General features: G+C 41.2%; 1 protein-coding gene and 1 non-coding gene across 2 annotated transcripts in view; one reads left to right on the top strand and one right to left on the bottom strand.

Annotated features, from left to right (window-relative positions):
- Window positions 1–16,525, top strand: part of XPO5 (exportin 5) — a 44,662-nt gene that overhangs the window by 13,445 nt on the left and 14,692 nt on the right. Inside the window, exons 12-20 of the mRNA XM_027126832.1 lie at window positions 813–903; window positions 2,555–2,683; window positions 4,239–4,357; window positions 5,442–5,597; window positions 6,783–6,824; window positions 7,149–7,238; window positions 8,009–8,208; window positions 9,018–9,117; window positions 9,962–10,143. Coding sequence (XP_026982633.1) covers window positions 813–903; window positions 2,555–2,683; window positions 4,239–4,357; window positions 5,442–5,597; window positions 6,783–6,824; window positions 7,149–7,238; window positions 8,009–8,208; window positions 9,018–9,117; window positions 9,962–10,143 — 1,109 coding nt within the window. The remainder of the gene's footprint in view (window positions 1–812; window positions 904–2,554; window positions 2,684–4,238; window positions 4,358–5,441; window positions 5,598–6,782; window positions 6,825–7,148; window positions 7,239–8,008; window positions 8,209–9,017; window positions 9,118–9,961; window positions 10,144–16,525) is intronic.
- Window positions 3,639–3,710, bottom strand: TRNAD-GUC (transfer RNA aspartic acid (anticodon GUC)). Its single transcript has one exon. It is a non-coding gene; the product is annotated as a tRNA-Asp (tRNA).

Raw genomic sequence — 16,525 nt, 5'->3', positions numbered from 1 at the left:
AGATCCTTTCCTTGGGCATATTAGTCTTATATTCCTCAAGAAGAAATATCTACTCTTTCATATTTTGGAGCACTTATATGCCAAGCATTGGGCTAAGTGCTAGGAAAAAGAGTGATAGGATGAGAGCAGTGACCATGACCATACAATATGATCATTGCTTTTCAGAGGTTAAAAATAGAAAGGATGGTGGAGTCAGGGAGATTCCAAGAGGAAGTAATGTCTGACTTTCTGAAGGCCAAGTGAGGGTCAGGAAGGTGAATGAGAAGGGGAGAATGGAAGCAGATTGCTCATTACCTCAATAGAGGGTTGCTTATGAACACTGAGATCTGTTCAAGGCTCTTGCAGCTGACAGATGCTTCATCTTGATTTGTAAAATCAGAGAATAGGACCCATTCAAGGGTCCCCTTATTTCCTCAAGGAATTCACCTAGCACGTTGCACACCATCCTCTAGTTCTCTGCCGTCATGGTCCAGTACTTTTTGAATGAAACATAAAAAGTTACATGCTTATTTCCAGGGTTCAGCATTTAAGAAGACAAATTGTTTCAATTCTTTTACTTATTGCAAGCTGTATCAGCACTTTGTTTTGGGACATCTTTATAATCAAAGACCTTAAACTAATTCCAGAATTTAATTTTTCCTGAGGAACCTGGAAGAGAGTATCAAATAAAAAACGTTCTCTTTCTACCACTCCCAGGATTATTCCTGCTGGAAGCAAATTGTAGACTTAGGGGTAGACCAGAAGCAGTTATTTATCATCATATATCTCATGAAAACCCTCACCCCGTACCCCAATTATGTTTCTCTTTCCAGATGGGCTTTCCTTCTAAAACAGACAGCCCTAGCTGTGAATACTCTCGATTTGATTTTGATAGCGACGAGGACTTCAATGCTTTCTTCAACTGTGAGTGAATTGGCCTGGAATTTCTTCCAGTCTCAGAATGGCATCTAGTGTTATGAGTCATGGTGCATGGCCCTTCAGGTTCTGTATTAAAGAGCCCCAAGTCTGGACAGCAGCCTGTTTAATCTCCATTTGCACATTGCAGAGAGTGCTGGGATTGTACTTATTCCACACATTGTTTTATCTCTTACAAACACACCCCCACAAACATATACACACATACACCGCCTTTGGACATTGAAGTTTAGAGATAGTAACTTAAGGTAAGGCACTCTCATTTTTTTTTATATTCATATATTAGAATTAAATACCATCTTACATTATGGGTCTTTTTTCTAAAAACGAGAGGAAAACCCCACTATTCCTAATTCTGTTCTGGGTTTTCTGTAACTTGGTCCCCCCCCCCTTTTTTAATAACAACTTTATTGATGTAATTTCTTTGTCATACAGTTCATTCATTTGTAGCATATAATACAGTGGGGTTTTTTTGTATTTTCAGAGTTGTACAACCACAACCACAGTCAATGTTAGGATATCTTCATGACCCCAAGAAACCCTGTAACCATTAGCAGTCATCTCCCAATCCCCTTATCCCTCTCAGCCCTGGAAAAGCACTAATCTACTTTCTATTTCTATCTTTCACCTATTCCGAACATTTCATATAAATGGAATCATACAGTGTGTTGTCTTTGGTAACTGCCTTCTTTTTCTTAGCGTAGTGTTTTAAAAATTCGTCCACGTTGTAGTATGTATCAGTACTTCATTTCTTTTTATTGCCAATAATACTTCATTGTATGGATATACCACATTTTATTCATCTATTGATAAGTTGATAAATACTTGAGTTGTTTCCACATCTTGACTATTAAGAATAATGCTATTATAACATTTGGGTACAAGATTTTTTGTTATTTTTTTAAAATAAATTTATTTACTTATTATTTATTTTGGCTGTGTTGGGTCTTTGTTTCTGTTCACGGGCTTTCTCTAGTTGCAGCAAGCGGGGGCTACTCTTCATTGTGGTATGCGGGCTTCTCATTGCGGTGGCTTCTTTTGTTGTGGAGCGCAGGCTTCAGTAGTTGTGGCTCACGGGCTGTAGAGTGCAGGCTCAGTAGGTTTGGTGCACGGGCTTAGCCGCTCCGCAGCACGTGGGATCTTCCCGGAGCAGGGCTCGAACCCATGTCCCCTGCATCGGCAGGCGGACTCTCAACCACTGCGCCACCAGGGAAGCCCAGTACAAGTTTTTGAGTGGACGTATGTTTTTATTTTTCTTGCGCATATGCCTAGGAAGAGAATTACTAGATCATATGGTAATTCCATGTTTAATGTTTTGAGGAGCTGCCAGACCATTTTCTTCAGCAGCCATACCATTTTACATCTGTACCAGCCTGATCTCCTTTTAATTCCAACAGAAAGGGGAGACCACTTTTGGTTTGCCGCTTATAGCGTCTAGCTGGTATGGTGGCTTCTTAGAATTTAGTTTTGAAAATTGCTAGATTTGTTAACAAAGCTTTACTGAACATTTGTTAGATTCAGAGCATAAGTCTGCAAAACAAAATCTCTTGAATGTTTTCCTCCTGGGATGGATAAATGAATAAACATTAACTAAGTATCTGTTATATGCGGTTATTGATTCATGTCTTTCTCTTGGCAGCCTCTCGGGCTCAACAAGGAGAAGTAATGAGGTTAGCATGTCGCTTGGATCCCAAGACTAGCTTCCAGATGGCTGGGGAGTGGCTAAAGTATCAACTCTCAACTTCTGTTGATACTGGATCCATGAACTGTAAGACTTCTTTTGTTCTTTTTCCAACTGAACATTAGTGAAGTATTTCTATGTATCAAAACTGTACGTAGAAATAAACCTCTGAGCCACATTTCAAAACAGTATGCTAATAGTGTTCAAAAACCGCTTTGCTCACTGCCCAGTTCCATCCTAGAGAGTGAGCCTTTTCATTTGCACATACAGGCAGAGAAAGCAGATATAATACAAGATTTTAACTCTGTTTAAATTAGGGTAAAACCATGACCCTATCGGTTTTGCCTTCATTTTTCTTTTCTAACAGAGTCAACAATTGTTTATTGTTGATTTTATTACTTCACCTCAGGCAGCATCTAACAAACATGTCTAGACCTAACTTTTTAAAGCTGTTCAACCAAGTTCTTGCATGGCATTTCTCTTAAACTCGGAAAAAATGACTTGTTAGTCGGGCACAACAAGCAGTGCAGGGGTTTCCCATATCGCTCAGCCCCCTCAGAGCCTTTGGGAAATGCCACTTTATTTAAAATCAAAATAACCCCCCTCTACCCAAAAGCATAAGCTAGGTAACTTCTCAGTGCTCTGTATCTTCTGTCTGTCATCTTATTAACGCAGGCAGTGGGTGAGAGGATTGTAAGGAAAGGGTGTAAGTCACTGCTTTGGAAAAAGTCCATACTATGGTCAGTTACCAAGTACACTAGTTACTTGACATTCATGGGATTTAACATTCAGTTTTATGTGTTCACAGTTGACTGTAAAGTTCCCTGGTATCTAGTAACTTGAAGGTTTGCAGAGGCCCAAATATGTTGTACCAAGATGAAGCTAGTAAATGTGGGCACTGTATGGAAGCAAGAAAAGTAATTTGTAATTCGTTTCGCGGGGGCCTTGCTGTCTAAGCGACGGGCTTTGATGATACTTGTGGGGCTTTTTCTTTTCTTTGTTTTCATATTTTGGTCGCGCCATGTGGCTTGCGGGATCTCAGTTCCCTGACCAGGGATCGAACCTGGGTCATGGCAGTGACAGCACCAAATCCTAACCACTAGGCCACCAGGGAACTTGATGATACTTGTGAACTTGGAGGGTGGCACAGTTCTCTGCACAGGGCCCTTGCAGTTGTCATGAGGCTACTGGGTGTGAACAGCATTTTGTATCTTACAGCAATTCCTTGTTGGAAAGATTCTTTATGGTCTTAGATATCATAATTATTTAGATTCCCATGGACAGATTATGAAAGGGGGGGGAAATTAATTAATATTTCTCAGTTGGCCAGGCACTGGTTTTGATGCTTACATGTATATTCTCATTCAGTACTTAAACTGGCTTTACAGACAAGGCTCACAAAGGTGAATTTAGACAGTTTGTTTTTAGAGGTAGAGGCAGGATAGGGATCCCTTTCTGCTTCCTTTTCTTTTCCCAGGCTGAGAAGGGTTAGATTACCTTGTTCCTTCAACTGTGAAATTACCTAGTGGTTTCTACAGCCCCGTGGTCTCTGTGTCTTCTGTGATCCTACAGTGTTTATAAGTGCGTGCGTGCGTGCGTGTGTGTGTGTGTGTGTGTTTTTTAAAACCCTGTTCCCCTGCAGCTGGAACTGGAGAAGGCAGCCTCTGCTCCATCTTCTCACCTTCATTTGTGCAGTGGGAAGCCATGACCTTTTTTTTGGAAAGTGTGATCAACCAGATGTTTCGAACATTAGATAAAGAAGTAAGTAATTGTTTATTGTGCTGATTGCATAACAATTTTGATCTTTTTAAAATTATTATTCATTTATTTATTTGATTGCGCCAGGTCTTAGTTGCAGCAGGCGGGCTCCATAGTTGCGGCTCGCCGGTTTCTTAGTTGTGGCATGTGAACTCTTGGTAGCAGCATGCATCTGGGATCTAGTTCCCTGAACAGGGGTCGAACCTGGGCCCCCTGCATTGGGAGCGCAGAGTCTTAACCACTGTGCCACCAGGGAAGTCCCCAGTTTTGATCTTCTTAAAATTGGCAGTGGGATAGGAAAATATGTGAGTGTGCATCTTACAGAAGAGGAAACTGAGATTCAGAGAGGGTAAATAACATGCTCAAGGTCAAATAGCTAATAATTAGAGCTGGGACCCAAATTAGGTCTCTCTGACTTTAAGCCCCGCGGTGTTTAGTATTCGTTTTAGGGGATAATAAGATGAGCCTGATAGTACAGTGAACCACAGGTAGGGTAACTATTATAGGGAGGACAGTGATGGAAGCCTTGAATTGGAAAATCTAAGAGATACCTGCCAATTGATGGCAAATTGACCAGAATATTCATGATGGCTGATCTGTGTCCCTCTTTCCTGAATAATCTGATTAAACCAGATAACAGCATATACTATATTAACTGTGTTAATTAGATTAAAAATAATTGGATCACTTATTTTGGGGTAATTCGTCTTAACTCATTCTAGGTTAGTTGTAGAAAGAATCTAAGTCCCTTGAAGATAAGTGAAATACAGTGCTTTTTCTCATAAATGGCTTATTAACAAATTAGATCTTAGGATCATTAACTCCATCTGTTTTTATATTCACTTCAGTTTGAAATGATGGCATTCTGAGTTTGTTCAATTTCTAGTCGTAGGTAATGCTACATCCCTAATAATGGCAGCATCATTTGTGAAAAATTTTAATAACATGGGGTAATGCTTAGAATTTTAAGGGTTAAGAAGCACTATATAAAACCATATGTGACAACCATATTTATATAGAGTGTGAAGGAAATTTAGCAAAAGTGGTTTTCAGTTATGTCAACCTTCTTTTCATGTCTGTATCACAGGAAATTCCTATTAATGATGGAGTAGAGCTATTGCAGATGGTCCTGAACTTTGACACCAAGGATCCCCTCATCCTGTCCTGTGTCCTCACTAATGTCTCAGCACTCTTTCCATTTGTCACCTACAGACCAGAGTTCCTGCCCCAGGTCTTCTCTAAGGTAAACTCCCTCTCCTTTGTAAACTTTATTTTGGCATTTCTAAGCTAATTATTTTTTGTAACTGTTCTTGTAAGTATATGAGACAAGCTAATAAACAGTTCTTTATTCATTTATCAGATATTTACTCAGTACTTAATGTGGAGCAGGCACCATGCTAGTAGGAATGCCTTGTCCTTTACTACCTCTCTGTTTGGGGAGAAAGGCACATAGACAGATGCGGTACCTACGTGGCATTGCAGTTAGTAGACATGTACACTGAGATGGAAAAGAGTACCTGAAGGAGGAGGTATCAATGTGTGCTGTCAGGTTGGGAGGTGATTTGTAAGAGGAAAGGTTTTGGAGTCCAGTTGAGGTGACTAGTGAGAGGTGAAGCACCACCTGAGTGAGAATATTGGACCAGGAGAGGGAAGGAGTAAGGCAGAGAAGGGGTGAGTTCTGTTTTGCAGGACTAGGTTTGAAGTATACATATAATATCTCAGTGGAGACATCTCGTGCTAAACTGGCTATTGGAGGTTAAAGGTCTAGATTCAGAAAATTACGAGAGAAAATTAAGGCATCGCCATCATAGAAATGCCAATAGTAGAGGTGAAGCCCTAGCAAAAAGGAGTTTTATGTAGCGTTGGACATGTAGCTCAAGCAGAGAAGCCCTCAAAGAACAAGAAACGGGATGGCCAGAGAGATGGAGAAAATGTTGTGTTACAAAGTCCAGGAGAACTTCAAAAATGTGGACTCATTTGTTGCCACAGAAATTCTTTAAGAATTGGAGAGTGTCCATTGGGTTCCTCTAGACCTTTGTCAGCGTGTTATTCCATCATAGTGGCTAGGGCAGCAGTCACATTGCATTGGGTTAAGGAGTAAGTGGGAAGTTATGAAATGGAATCAGGGAGAGTAGACCACTCAACTTTTAACAAAAAGTGGGGAGATGTGACCATGGCTGAGTTCTTGGGTGATAGCCTAGATTGTTCTGGGATTCTGTGGCCTTTATCTTCGTAAAGTGTTTGCTGGTAAAATCGTGAATCTCAAGCCTCTTGCAGTTATCCGAGAAAATGAACATCTGAAACTTTGTAATGCCAGTTGAAAACCTTTTTGTTACCGTATTGTTTGCACTTTAGGGATTTTGTTAGAAACTTTGTAAAATACTTTATGCATTTGGTACTGATGAGTGACCTTTTTTCTTCCCCTTAGCTATTTTCATCTGTCACTTTTGAAACTGTTGAGGAAAGTAAGGTAAGATCATTAATTCAGCCTACCAATTCTAACTTCTTAAGAACAAAAATGTGAATACCCAACACTTAGTGTAGATTTTTCTAATACGCAAACGGGGTTAATAAAGGCAGGAGATAGTCATATGATGGGCTGTTTTGCACTAGAGATACTCTAGGACAAACAGTCAACATGTGGATTCTTGCTAACTATAAATATCACTTGATTATACTCCCCTAGCTGTGAAAATTGTGAATTTACCTCTGAAGGAGATATTTACATGATTCTCTGCAGCATCTGTTAGTTATATTAAAAGCAGCTTTAAGTTTATCGAATATCTCTTCCCAGGCACCCAGGACCCGGGCGGTGAGGAATGTGAGGAGACATGCTTGTTCCTCCATCATCAAGATGTGTCGTGACTACCCCCAGCTCGTGCTGGTAAGCCCTGGACTCTGTTCAGGTAGCCACTGAGACATGCCGAGTTTGGGTACATTTCTCTATAAATCCACACCTAATTATACCTCACATAAGATTGGTCTTCCCCAACTCCAGAGTTACTCAGTGAAGTTTAGAAATGCAAATATATTGCCTCAGAATGAATTTTTCTCTTCCACATGGATGACCACGTTTTCCCTGTCAGTGTACACCTCTTTACCGTGCTATGTGTGTTGTTCTTAACCACCACTGCCAAGTGATGTGCCTAGTCTTGAGAGAAGCCAGCTGCAAACCCCAACCTTTTTTGGAGGGTTTCTGTAAGAAGTTTAGCACTACTCCAGATAACAAATTAACCAAAGATTTCTTCTCTGAATACACAGCAGTTATTTGTGTGTGTCTGTCTGTCTCTCTCCCCATCTCCCTCCTTTTCTCTCTCTCTCTCTATAAAATATATATACATAAGTATATATGTATAGAAAACAAACTGATCTTTGTCCATGAAGGTACTGTAAAAGTTGATATAGAAATAAAAGACAGATGTTTTTCACAGTTGGAGAGTCGGAAAGCGCAGTGACCCAAATACTCAAACCTAAATTGCCTTTGCCTGTTCAGCCACAAGAAGAGTGTTGTAATTAAATTATTAAGTGACAGTCTTATTGGCCTGACTGTCCTGGAAGTGTCTTCATCCTCTTTTTTACCTTCCTTGAGTGACCCACCACGCCTTGAAACTCAGACCTTCACCACCTCTGGGTTTTTTTCTTTGTGAAATGCAGCCCAATTTTGACATGCTGTATAACCATGTGAAGCAGCTCCTCTCCAATGAGCTGCTCCTGACACAGATGGAGAAGTGTGCCCTCATGGAAGCCCTGGTTCTCATTAGTAACCAGTTCAAGAACTACGAGCGTCAGAAGGTGTTTCTGGAGGAGCTGATGGCACCCGTGGCCAGCATCTGGCTTTCTGAAGACATGCACAGGTAAGGGAGATCCTCTGCCCTTGACCTTGACTGCACTTGAGTACCCATTCTCTTCTAAGACTATGTCCGGGGTCGGGGTGTAAGGATATCGAGGTGTAGTGGCACTATCAGTGACAGCTGAAGGCCTCTAAAGCCGGGGTCCCCACCCCCCCGGGCCACAGACCGGTACTGGTCCGCTGCCTGTTAGCAACTGGGCTGCACAGCAGGAGGTGAGCAGCAGAGGAGAGCTTCATCACCGCTCCGCATCGCTCGCATTACCGCCTGAACCATCCCCCATACGCCCCCGACCCCGGGTCTGTGGAAAAATTGTCTTCCACGAAACCAGTCCCTGTGGTGCCAAAGAGGTGGCACCGCTGCTCTAAAAGCAGTCTTGTAAGTGAAGTGCCGAAAACATCACCTTGCTCTGCAGAGGCGTAGGAACAGAGACGAAATGACTAAGATGGATAGTGTGGGTTGGAACGCCAGAGTGAGGTCTGCTGTGGTGTCTAGTTGCAGCTTCAGCACATGTAAAGAAGTGAGAACAGCCAGTAGGGCCGTACAAAGTAGGAGCTGCACAGACACCCCTCTGTGCCCACACAGCCTTCTCAAGCTCGTACCCTTTTTGATTCTTAAAGTGTCACTAATAACATTTAGAAGTGGGAAGAGAAGTTAATAAATCTTCATATGACAGCTGACAGTTTGATTAGATTCCTCTCACTGTAACAACTGCTCTTTGGGGGTCAAATAATCACAGCTTATTAGCTCTTGAGGAAGAAACTATCCTTGCTTAAAATCATGCTGTAACTTGTCTTTCCCCCACCAACCTTTAGAGTGCTGTCAGATGTTGATGCTTTTATTGCCTATGTGGGTGCAGATCGGACAAGCTGTGACCCAGGCCTGGAGGATCCCTGTGGCTTAAACCGTGCACGAGTGAGTAAGCCTCTCCTGGGATAGGGAGGGTGCGTAGGCCACAGGTAGGAGTAGGGTGTTGTCATTTGTCCAGGTTCTCGTAGACTTACGTTTTTTTGTGTACGAGCAAGAAATCTGGGAGTCTCCACTTCCGTTAGTGTCTCCTTTCTTTTCTTCTTTAGTCTTAAATTCTTGAGTTAGTTCTCACAGCAGAGCAGGTGGTCTTTTCTATGAAATCATTATTTTGGCTTTAAGGATCTGTAAATAGCTTGGAGGACTGAAGGTGTAATGAGGAAGTAGGTCAGAACTTGGTCAGCAGGGTGGGTTCTCCCTGCCTTTGCTCTCTGGGAAGTAAAGTCCTAAATGGTGGCCTAACTTGCAAACCTGAGATTTTCCAGTTCTTTGCTTGCTATTCAAATAAGCATTGTTCCTGGCTCCATAACGGCAAAAGTCTTATTAATTAACCTGGCAAGTAGTCAATTGGTAGAAAGTACTATGAGTGAGGATTAGGGCAAAATCTTTGAAGGCCCAAACAACTCAAAAACAAGATGAAATGTTGGCAGTATGGCAAATTTTGAAGTATGTCCAAGCCACCTTCTAATTGGGGTCCTGTAAGCCTCTGGAAGGATATCCTCATGAAAGGGAAGCTTTTAGAGCCTACCACTGGTCCTGAAGATGGCATTGAAAGGATCCCTTTTGGACTTGACCTTAAAGGAAGGGACAGGGGTGGGGGGGGGGGGGGGGGCGTCTTTTCCTTTTGTCCAACTTCTATGTCATCTTTGCCATAATCTTGCAAATATCTAATAGCACTTTTGTCTTTTCTTCCCCTTTTATATTTACCTTTCATTTTTATGTTTTTCTGTAGATGAGCTTTTGTGTGTATAGCATTCTGGGTGTTGTGAAACGAACTTGCTGGCCCACTGACCTAGAAGAGGCCAAAGCTGGGGGATTTGTGGTGGGTTATACACCGCCTGGAAATCCAATCTTCCGTAACCCCTGCACAGAACAGATTCTGAAACTTCTTGACAATTTGCTTGCCCTTATAAGGTGAGTCAGAATAATGGTTTTTCTCTGTTGTATTTTTGCCTTAAAAATCTCAAAAGCTTAATCTGTTTATACTTCTTCAGATCATATGGTGGTAAATAAGAGATTAGGTCTTGTTTCGTTCTAGAGGGACTCTCCTTTTTAAAAGTAACATGGACTCTCACTTTTTTTGTTGTTGTTGTTATTATTTTATTTATTTTTGGCTGCGTTGGGTCTTCGTTTCTGTGCGCGGGCTCTCTCTAGTTGTGGCAAGCGGGGGCTACTCTTCGTTGCGGTGCGCAGGCTTCTCATTGCGGTGGCTTCTTGTTGCAGAGCATGGGCTCTAGGTGCACAGGCTTCAGTAGTTGTGGCTCACAGACTCTAGAGCATGGGCTCAGTAGTTGTGGCACATTGGCTTAGTTGCTTAGTGGGATATTCCCAGACAGGGCTCGAACCCGAGCCAATGTCCCCTGCATTGGCAGGCGGATCCTTAACCACTGTGCCACCAGGGAAGCACCGGCTCTCACTTTTATAAGTCTTGCATCCCAAGTGAGCACGTGGGGGCTAATCTCAAAATGGCTTTTCTCATTTTGAGCCTCCTCTGTGTTCTTTTACTTCTTTATACTTCATTTCTACTTTTTACTTTGTTTCATTTGGTCTAAAGTTTTGCCACTAAAGGAATTGTTCATTGGGAGCAGGGCAGTTGCTTTCTGTAGTGGTGCTTTTCTGGGTCAGGTATTCAGACGAGCTAATCTGAATTTATCGGTAGTGACTGTGTTCTCAAATGGACCAAACATCCAGTGGCTGAACATGCCAAAGGAAGGCATGATACGTGCTGCACATCAGAGTCCTAGGTTTTTACTTCTCAAAGCTGAGTCCTCAGACCAGCAGCATCAGCAGTCACCTGAGAGCTTGTTTAAAATGCAGTATTAGGGCTTCACCCCAGACATACTAAATCGGAATCTGCATTTTAACAAGATCCCCAGGTTGTTTGTGTGCACATTAAAGGTTCAGAACCACTGTTATACATCACATGAGCTAATATAATCAAGCGGAAGTAGGCCAAGTCTAGGCTTGTTGGTTACTCACTATATGTTTGATGATTCAGGGATAGATGCTGTCTACAGTGAAAGAAAGCCTTTGGAGAGAATCAGTTTTTTACTGGCCAAAGCAAAATTTGATTGCTTTTTACATCTCCTAGTGTTTCTGAGTTCAGGTTAGAGCTCTGCTCCACTGTTTTTTGGCCTCTTACCCAGGGTGTTAGAGCGGAGTCTCAACTGAGTAAACCAAATTTACTCAACATAAGTAAATCAAATTGCTCTTGTCTCAGGGATGCTCTGCTGACAACAGACACCCTGGACCATATGCTTAAGAATCCAAGGTTTTAAGTTAATGTTGACCAAATTGGAGGGCTGGAGTGTCTGAACAAGTTGTCATTGTGGACATGTCTATGGAAATAGACAATACTTTGCTCTGATTTCAAAAGGAGGAAAAAGATTTGAAAAAGAAGTATGGGTTACATGTTGAGAGGGTAGTAAAATATTTAGTCAAGGAAAAGTTTGTCTCCATGTTGATGTTTTTAAGACCAAAAGGATCTTCTGTAGTTTAGAGAAATGTGAAAGTGATGAAGTCAGATAGCAACAGACTCACTGACTTTTTAGGCCTGTGGCCAGAGTCCCTGTGGTGGGAACCTAGACCTGGAAACAAGGTTCATCCCTGGTTAGGTGAGGAGACAAGAGATTGTCATCTTGATATTTTCCTAAGAGTACAACACTTTTGGAAAATCCCAGAGTCAATCGAAAGGTATTTTGAAAAATGCTGACCGTAGTTAATGGAGTAGTTAGATTCCCTGAGTAGTGTGCAGCTGGAGCTGTTAGAGTTTTGTCTGGTTTTCGTAGTAAGTTTTATCTTGAAGTATAGTGTTAGGGGTACAAATATACATAAGAAAAGGACACAAATTGTGAGTGCAGGTAGATGAATTTTGACAAAGTGTAATCACTCCATGTAATCAGCATCCAGGTCAAGAAACGACCTTGCCAGCACGTCTTTTCAGTCCTGCGCGCCCCCCAAGGGTAACCACTATTCTAACTTACCTTCCCAGCACCTCTTTTCAGTCCTGCGCGCCCCTCAGGGGTAACCACTCTTCTAACTTTAACATTTTGCCTGGTTTTTTGAGCTTTAATAAATGGAGTCAAAAGCATGCACTCTTTTGTGCCTTGGCTTCTCTTGTGTAATATTATGTTTGTGAGCTCATCCGTGTTATTGCATGTAGTTGTGGCTTGTTCATTCTCATTGGTGGGATGGTATTCCATTGTGTGAGTATGCTGTAACTCATTTATCCATTTAGTGTTGATGGACTTTTGGTAGTTTCCAGCATTTTTTTATCACTACGAGTGCTGCTGTTAACATTCTTACAAATGTTTTTTGGTGTATGCATGATTTCTGTTGGGTAGGAGCAGAATCCTACATGTAGGAGTAGAATTCCTGTTTATAAGGTATGCATATTTTCAGTTTTCATAGATAGAATCAAATAGTTTTCTAAAGTGGTGTACTAGTTTACATTCCTACCAGTTTGTGTATTAACTCCTTGTTATAAAACTCCTGTTTTAACTCCTTGTCAAACAAAGTCTGATAATCGAAGGTGTTAGAGCTGTACTGTCTAGTATGGTAGCCACTAGCCACATGTGGCTGGCTACTGAGCGCTTGAAATATGGCTAGTCTGAATTGAGATAAACTGTAGGTGTAAAACACACACTATATTTTGAAAACTTAGTACAAAAAATGTAAAAATGTCTCTAATTTTTATATTGCTAACATATTGAAATGATTTTTTGATGTGTTGGGTTAAATAAAAAGATAATTTAACCTGTTTCTTTTCACTTTTTAAGTTTGGCTGGTTAGAAAATTTTAAATGGCTTATGTGACTTACATTTTATTTCTATTGCACGGTGTGTTCTTAGTGGGTTAGGGTGGAAGATAGTTGTGGGGAGCAGAATTCTCTGGTTCTCAGAAGGTTCATTATTATCATTCATTATCTGTTTAGAATAACACCTTTTCTGTTAACTTAAAGTTTGTTACATTGTTTCCAGATATCTTCTATATGTTTTATTGAAATCTTTGTATGTGGGAAGTCTTGTTTAGCATAGCGATTATACTTTTTTTTTTTGGTTTGATATATGTATATATTGTGAAATGATTACCACAGTAGGTTTAGTTAACACCCATCAGGTCACATAGTTACACATATTTTTTCTTGTGATGAGAACTTTTAAGATCTCTCTTAGCAACTTTCAAATACACAATACAGTATTAACTATAGTCAGTGTGCTGTATATATTACATCTCCAGAACTTACTTACCTTTTTAACTGAAGTCTGTACCTTTGACCGCCTTCGCCCATTTCCCCCACCCTCATCTCCCTCCTCGGGCAACCATCAAACTGTTCTGTTTCTATGAGTTTGTTTTTTTTGATTCAACGTACAAGTAAGATCATACTGTATTTGTCTTTCAGTGTCTGATGTGTTTCACTTAGCATAATGCCCTCAAGGTCCATCACATTATCACAAATAGCAAGATTTTCTCCTCTGTTATGGCTGAATAATATATACCTGTGTGTATGGCAATTACACTCTTAGTTTGTGATACTAAGAATATTTCAGATAGGTACAGACTGCAGAACTTAAAACTTTTATCACTTGATTGTCTTTTTCTTTGCCAATGCAATAACTAGTTCCTCTTAATGTGGAATCATAGTGCTCTAACTTGCAAGTGTGTCAGGAAAGGTGATATTTCAGGAACCTGAATGTTACTAGGGCTTGTAGGACTCCCTGGAGCCATAGATACGAGAGCAGTATGTACTGAGTCCTTCCATTACTTGTGAGTTACAGGTGCAGCCACCATGGTGCCACCTCCTTGGCGAAGGGGAGGAGGAGGAGAGGAGACTATACAGAATACAAGATTTTGTTGTACCATCAGGGACATTTGACATATGATGTGTTATATTTTTTAAATTATATCTTGGGATCACAGTCACACTTAATTAAAGAATAAAAATAAAAAACATCTCATCTGTTCCCCATCAAATTTAAGACTATGAATTTCTTTTCAAGAAGAACTGATTTGGGGTTTCCCTGATGATGCAGTGGATAAGAATCTGCCTGCCAGTGCAGAGGACACGGGTTCGATCCCTGGTCCGGGAAGATCCCACGTGCTGCGGAGCAACTAAGCCTGTGCACCACAACTACTGAGCCTGAGCTCTAGAGCCCGTGAGCCACAACTACTGAAGCCTGCGTGCCTAGAGCCCGTGCTGCACAACAAGAGAGGCCACCGCAATGAGAAGCCCGCGCACCACAATGAAGAGTAGCCCCCGCTCGCAGCAACTAGATGAATCCTGCATGCAGCAACGAAGACCCAACACAGCCAGTAAATAAATAAATAAATAAATAGGAAAAAAGCTCTATTTTAAAAAAAAAAGGACTGATTTTATCAGAGATCATTTCATAGTATTAGACATGTTCCCAAACAACCAAGAAAAACTTAATTCAGAAACTAAAAAGTTGGCAAATTGCAGTTTTTAAAAGTAAATGGCACCACTTACCAACTCTTGAGCTCCACACAGCAGGAGGTAAGGGCTAAGGCAGAGTTATGGATAGCCTCACAGAATACAAGCAGATTGAATCCAACAGCATGTTATAAGGATTATACACTATGACCAAGTGGGATTTATCTCAAGGATATAAGAGTGGTTCAACATACAAAAATAAATCAGCATAGTACACCGTATTAATAGAACAAAGGAAAAAAACCCACTTGACCATCTTAATTGACACAGAAAAAGCATTTGACAGAATCCAGCACCCTCTCATGATAAAAACACTCAGCAAACTAGGACTAGAAGGGAGTTCAAAAACTACTCCTGCTAATAAATAAATTCAACGAAGTTATAGGATACAAGATCATCATACAAAAATCAGTTGTGTTCTTATACACCAGCAATGAATGATCCCAAAAGGAAATTAAGAAAATAATTCCATATACAATAGCATTCAAAAGAATAAAGTACCCAGGAATAAATTTAACCAAGGATATGAAAGACTTATACACTGAAAACTAAAAAACACTCTGGAATTAAAGATGACCTAAATGAAAAGGCATCCTGTATTCATGAATTGAAAGACTTACGTTCGTTAAGATGGAACCATTACTCAAAGCAATCTACAGATTGAATGCAGCCCCTGTTAAAATTCCAACAGTGGGGATTCCCTAGTGGTCCAGTGGTTAGGATTCCAAGCGTTTCCACTGCAGGGGGCACAGGTTCAATCCATGGTCAGGGAACTAAGATCCCTCATGCTGTGCAGCACAGCAGATACATACATACATACGTACATACATTTAAAAAAAACAATTTCCAACAGTGTTTTTTGCACAAAGCTTATCCTCAGATTCATATGGAATTGCAAGGGGCCCCTAAACAGTCTTGAAAAAGAAAGTTGGGAGACTCAAACTCCTTTTCAGAACTTACTGCAAAGCTACAGAAATCAAAATAGTTTGGTACTGAGAAGGATAGACATATAGAAAAAGATAATCTAATCAAAATAGGCAAAAGGCTTGAATAGATATACAAATGGCCAACAAGGCCATGAAAAGATGCTCAACATCTATAGTCATTAGGGAAATGCAAATCAAAACCATAATGAGATACCACTTCATACCCAATAGGATGGTTACAATAAAAAATGTTGAAGTAGCTTCAAGATGGCAGAGGAGTAAGACGTGGAGATCGCCTTCCTCCCCACAAATATATAAAAAATACATCGACATGAGGAACAGCTCCTACAGAACACCTACTGAACGCTAGCAGAAGACCTCAGACTTTCCAAAAGGCAAGAAACTCCCCACGTACCTGACCATGTGGGTGACAGGGTCTTGGTGCTCTGGCCAGGTGTCAGGCCTGAGTCTCTGAGGTGGGAGAGCTGAGTTCAGGACATTGGTCCACCAGAGACCTCCCGGCCCCACGTAATATTAAACGGCAAAAGCTCTCTCAGAGATCTCCGTCTAAACGCGAAGACCCAGCTCCACTCAACGACCAGCAAGCTACAGTACTGGACACCTTATGCCAAACAACTAGCAAGACAGGAACACCACCCCACCCATTAGCAGAGAGGCTACCTAAAATCATAAGTTCACAGCACCCCAAAATACACCACCAAATGTGGTCCTGCCCACCAGAAAGACAAGATCCAGCCTCATCCACCAGAAAATAGGCACCAGTCCCCTCCACCAGGAACCCTACACAACCCACTGAACCAACCTGAGCCACTGGGGGCAGACACCAAAAACAACGGGAACTACGAACCTGCAGCCTGCAAAAAGGAGACCCCAAACACAGTAAGTTAAGCAAAATGAG

This window comes from Aethalodelphis obliquidens, unplaced genomic scaffold, assembly GCF_003676395.1.
Source record: "Aethalodelphis obliquidens isolate GAN/ISIS:26980383/991018 unplaced genomic scaffold, ASM367639v1 scaffold31, whole genome shotgun sequence".
NCBI lineage: Eukaryota > Metazoa > Chordata > Mammalia > Artiodactyla > Delphinidae > Aethalodelphis > Aethalodelphis obliquidens.
The sequence above is the reverse complement of the archived record's forward strand: the minus strand, read 5'-3'. Positions and strand labels throughout refer to the sequence as shown.